Source organism: Sinocyclocheilus rhinocerous, unplaced genomic scaffold, assembly GCF_001515625.1.
Source record: "Sinocyclocheilus rhinocerous isolate Xijiao unplaced genomic scaffold, SAMN03320098_v1.1 scaffold1281, whole genome shotgun sequence".
NCBI classification, from domain to species: Eukaryota; Metazoa; Chordata; class Actinopteri; order Cypriniformes; family Cyprinidae; genus Sinocyclocheilus; species Sinocyclocheilus rhinocerous.
Window position 1 is genome coordinate 946,371 of NW_015637000.1, and position 5,693 is coordinate 952,063.

A 5,693-nucleotide genomic window follows, 5' to 3' on the forward strand; every position below is an offset into this window, starting at 1 on the left:
GATCAACTCACTGTCTGCCGCTGGCCGCTTGGTCGTTACTTTAAAAAACAAAAACTTAGATTTAACGAACAAAAAAATGCTCCAAATGTGTTTCTAAATTAACTTAATAAAAAAACGAAACAAAATATAATCACTTTGACATTAGATACAAAACTGAACTATTTTAATAGCTGAAACAGTAGTAAGCTGTTTTGGGAGAAGGGGGAAAGAAAGACTGACTCGGGTCGGTAATTCTGATAAGCTGTCGGACCCGGGCCGGGCCAGGGCCTGAGCACCTCGGGCCAGGGCCGGGCTAGGGCCTAATTTGAGGTCCTTGCAGGACTCTAAGTCGAAATGTGAAATTAAAACCGCCAGTAGGTGGCAGCAAGTGACTGTTAATGAGTGAGTCATTGAGACTCAACCGATTCATTCAAACAAATGATTCATTCAGAAACAAAGCATTTGACTGTGTTAAGGAGTGAATCACTGAATCATTTATTCAACCGATTTGCTCAAAAAGCTGATTCATTCAATAAGTACACCGTCCATTGCTCAGAGACGCAAAACAGTGCTGTGATCTTTGGAACTAATATCGTTGGCAGATTAAATTAACTATATTAAATTCTATAAAGATAAAAAGCATACAGAAGCACTTTTGCAGTCTACAACTTAGAATGCCTGGAATTTTGAGTTTTAATAGACTAATAAATCAACGTGCGTGCACTTTGTGTGTGATTTGGTGATATAGCCGACTTGATAATGTCAGATCGCACATCATTACAACAACACTTACCATATTATCGCAAACGATGCTTTATCGCACACCCTAGCCTCGACTTGAGTGGAAAATGAAATCATCCGCGGTTGTGTGCGCACTTGTTTGCACATGAGCATAGGTGTTTTTAGGAGTCTAACTTGCAAACGCTAGACCACTGATTCGTCAAACCTGCTTTTTGTAGTAAGTAACAAATATGCTTCGGGGAAATGTATCGGTGTAAAAGTATACATTTTAATTAGGAAATGTAGTGGAGTAAAAGTAAAAGTTGGCTGAAATATAAAAACTCAAGTAAAGTACAGATACTCCCAAAAAATACTTAAGTACTGTAACGAAGTATTATTACTTCGTTACATTACACCACTGCATATTACACAATATATATGATGGAAAAGCTTTTTGGTCAATATGGAGAAAATGGACTGATTATATAAAACCAATTCGCCTAAGACTTTTCTTGAAACATAAACGGTCTGTAAGGTAAGATTTTTAAGAATTACAAGTAGCTCCCATTGTTCTTGTACATAGTTGCTGTCAAAATGAGGAAAATACAAATCATCTGTATAAGCCTGAGTATTTCATTTCCACGATCATTGGCAGACATGATGGGATGTAATGCTGTCTTTGTATTGACGTGTATGTTTTTGTTTTATTGCAAAGAGGCATGTCTGCCTCGATAAATGCATGCATCTTTCCTCTGAATTGGAAAAAAACAAACAAACAAAAAAACAAGCCTGAAATACACAAGAGTCTTATTCTGAAATGTCTATGCTGTACTACTTCCTGCTGCTCATTTAAAAAGATTAAATCTGCACTATTATAAACATCTACAACATATTTCAATATAAACACCATAAAGTAAACACTGTCATGATTCACCAACAGTAGATAATTAGCAATCACTTGGCAGAAATGTGCATTATTCATTGATTGTGATCAACTCCGCAGGCCTGTATAATGTGCAACAGCACCACATTTTGACTTTGAACATGCAATGCTCACATTAATTTAATTCAATCACATCCTTATGAATTTTAATAATCACATTAGGCCATGTTGTGATTACTATTTTTACATTCCTAAATTTAAGAACGCTTCAAATGACCATTTTAATGAAGTTGGAAACAATGACTTATTTTTCAAATTGCATTTAAGACTATTTAAGGACCTGTGGGACCCTGTGGCCTGTATGCTTGGAGCTCCAGGGGTAAGTTTAGTGGTCTGGGTGGTGTTCACTCACCTGGGTAAGTATGTATCTTCTCTGGGCTTCTTCCATTAGCACCAGGCTGGCATTGATGTAGTCATTTTCTGTGTTTTCTAATTTCACCCGACTGTGGTCAACTGATATGTTTGGAAAAAGTTAAACAACGTCAAACGCAACATTACAGACCGGTTGCATTACAATGCCAAGAGATGAATCCTAATCTCACGTTACTTACAAGGGCTCACGTCTCTGTATCTGTTCCGATTGCGATTTTCTGGATACTTGGCCACTTTGAAAGCACATTCGTGTGATTGGTTGCGTATTTCCTGGGAAAGAAAAACATTCAAACACTGAGTATTTCCTGGAAAAGGGCTTCAAAACAACAGTTAGATCAGGTCATTACTGATTCATTAGGTTCATCAAGTTTCATTTCAGTTAAATGCCCAAGTCTGCAAACACAAGACAGGAAAAGCACAAGAAATTAGCTGATGTCAAGCTTCCAAGCATGACGGAACAGCTTCCAGAAGTAGTAACGTAATATTACTGGAAACAAATCAAGGAAGCGACATGTTGTCTATTTAGTTACAGACAAACTAACCCAGCACTCAATAAAACAATTAAATGAGGCCTATAAACGTATACTTGTTTATTTAGCACTATAAGAGTGAAAGATCTGAAATCCTTTGAATAGACTTTCATACTTAATTTAATACTTCAGTGTGTGTAGAATACTAAATGTAAAGAAGACTACAGGGAAGTTTTGTTCGACAGGCTGTCCTGTTGTTTTCAGTGGTTAGGACATTTAATCAGTGATAACAGGAAAACGTAACAGTTGCTGTTTACAGTAAATAAACGTGTATAAATCAGAAATAGCGAACAGCTGTTATTCGTATAAACGGAGGAAATGTGTTACACTGTTGTCATAAGATGTCCGTGTCTAAAAACCTAGTGTGTTGCCTACAAAGACAGCATTTTGGCCATTAATGTCACGTTAAAATGTTGTATACTGTAGGCAGTTACGATGCATTACGATTTCGATCATGTTGTCCAATTTATTACCCCTGTGCTTTCTGTTGTTCTGACAAAACAATAAATTTAATAATTAAAAGGAAATAATTAAACAGTCTACAGTGCTCAAACATGTTGTGTATGTAGTTGGTTCACTAGATTCTGAGCCACAGTTAACTTACAGTTTCACTCACAAGTTTACAATAGAACAACAACCATAACATCCCGGCTTCACTTTCATTTTATCCAGTTTCATCAACAGTCAAAAAGAGAACAGTGACAGCATAGGGAATTAAAGTTTGAAAAGAGACAAGGAGAAAAACAGACATTTCTCTCACGGCTAAATGTAGATTGCGTGGCTCATTAGCATGCTAGCTGTCTTAGCTTTACTTACTAAATAAAGGTTCTGCCAGCGGCCCTCTGAGTCTATGTCCTCAAACTCCTGCTCCATGTCTGCGTCAATTCCTTCCGCTTTAAGCTTGTATTTTTTATTGAGAATGAACGTCACAGCTGTAGAAATCACTCATTTCTCGTCCTCGCACTGACTGAGCCGCTGAGAGAGTCTGTCGGTGTTTGTCCGTGTCGCTGACATTTGCGAAGAGAAGCTCAGTCTCCGCGCATGCGCGGTGAGGAGAGCGGCGCTGGTTTGCTCATGCGCAGTGAAAGAGCGCCTTCAAGATGTCAGAGCAGGACAAACATGTCAAACATCTGTCAATGATGTGCACTTTGTTGGACATGTTTCTCATATATATATATATATATATATATATATATATATATATATACATTTATTTATTTCCACATTTATGTATTTACGTATTTATTTCCACATTTATTTATTTCTATATTTCTTTATTTTCACATTTATTATTTCTACATTTCTTTGTCCGTAGGGTAATGAGGAGGGCGTGTTGTCGGCGAGTTGTAAGCTTTGAGGCCACAGTGACACCTTCTGGTGCCCAAACCAAATATATGACATGCCTGCTGATAGTGGGATGAATGATTTAGATAGGCGATATGGTCAAAATCTTATATCACAGGTTAAGACGTTTAATATCATCCTAATGCAAAGTTTCTAGGGGGAAAGCAAAAGATTAAAAAATAAAAATTTCCTACCACCCCGTGTTTTCCCCACCAACATGTCCCTTTAGGGCAGGGTTCCTCAAATCTTGCCCTGGAGGGACAATGCACTGCAGAGTTTAGCTCCAACCCTGACCAAACTAACCTACCTGTGATTTTCTAATGATCCTGAAGACATTGATTAGCATGCTCAGGTGTGTTATAGCTAAACTCCGCAGGAAAGTGAATCTCGTGGGCCAGATTTGAGGATCTCTGCTTTAGCGGTTCCATAGTATACATACAGTATAAATACAGGTGCTGCGTCCCAATTCGCATACTATCCGTCCTAAATAGTATGTCCCAAATCGTAGTATGTTGAAAAGAGTATTCCAAAGGTACCCGGATGGTTTACTGCTTCCGGAAGATATTCGAAGTGCTGATCCGTGCATACTCTACTGGGATGGGCGAAACCACTTATTTTGTTTTCGATACGATACTGATACTTTTAAAGGCCAGTATCGTCAATATCGATACCGATACGATACTTCTAAACTGAACTTTTAAATTATGAAATGTATTAAATTACTAAGAGTAAAATGGGTAATGATATCCACTTAACTTTACATGGTACATCACGTATTTGTATGCATCAAGTAGGCAGCTGGAGGCTGCTCCACCAGAGTTTCATTGTACTTGTACAATGTCAATTAAGTTCTTACTTACTTATATTTGAAACGCATTTTAACATTGATTCAATATGCCTTAATTGCAATTTACTAGGTTACACTTTTGTTTACACATGGTTAATATGTTTACTGTAGTGGTAACCATGGAAATCTACAAATACTATAGTTGAACTATGGCCACTTTAGTAAAACATGGTTCATTTTCATAAGGGACTGCCAGTGACAGGCTGTTGCATGCATACAACCTTTTTATTCTGACAGGCAGTGCCGGCCCTACCTAATAAGCGATATATGCGGCTGCATAGGGCCCCCGTGGCCACCAGGGGGCCCCGTGTCAGGAGTTCAGACAGCAATCACAGGAGTAATGGTGGAGATGACAACAGCAGAGCTGAGCTGGAGCGTTCTCTGAAGCTGAACTTCCATAGGAATTAATTAAAAACGTTCGTGGACACGCACTGTAAGTGTCTGACAAATCTCGTAGAATGCAATGCACCTCCGGTCCCGATCGCGAAATCGAAAGCGAAACTAAAAAGGATGCGTGCGCGCATTCAAACGCAATTTCAGTACCAGCAGTTTGAGAGCGGCTGCGGCTCCCTGATGCATGCAAATTAGGCTGCATACAATATCTAGGCTGTAATTAGTATGCACACTATAATAGGATGTGTAGCTATAACCATCTCTTAGCTCTGTATCATGCTTGAAGAAAATTTTGGTTTCTGTTTGCGCTTTGATTTGAATATTGAGAGAGTAGCCTACTTTGATTATGGTTGCACTTATTAGTTAGTAGAACACATATGATGATTTTTAAGTCCAACCTTTGGTGTCCATCAGTCTTATAATGCATGGCAATGGTAACAAAGTCTATGAGTGTAAAAAAAACATGCACAGACAAATCCAAATTAAACCCTGCGGCTCGTGACGACACATTGATGTCCTAACACACGAAACGATCGGTTTGTGCCAGAAACCGAACAGTATTTAT

General features: G+C 38.4%; 1 protein-coding gene across 1 annotated transcript in view; it reads right to left on the bottom strand.

The window, feature by feature from the left end:
* Positions 1-3,619, bottom strand: part of LOC107748370 (tyrosine-protein phosphatase non-receptor type 2-like) — a 35,388-nt gene extending 31,769 nt beyond the window's left edge. Inside the window, exons 1-3 of the mRNA XM_016563144.1 lie at positions 3,361-3,619; positions 2,194-2,284; positions 1,995-2,095 (exon numbers count right to left, since the gene is read on the bottom strand). Of these exons, the coding sequence (XP_016418630.1) occupies positions 1,995-2,095; positions 2,194-2,284; positions 3,361-3,417 (249 nt within the window). The 5' untranslated portion in view covers positions 3,418-3,619. The remainder of the gene's footprint in view (positions 1-1,994; positions 2,096-2,193; positions 2,285-3,360) is intronic.
* Between the last annotated feature and the right edge of the window lie 2,074 nt (positions 3,620-5,693).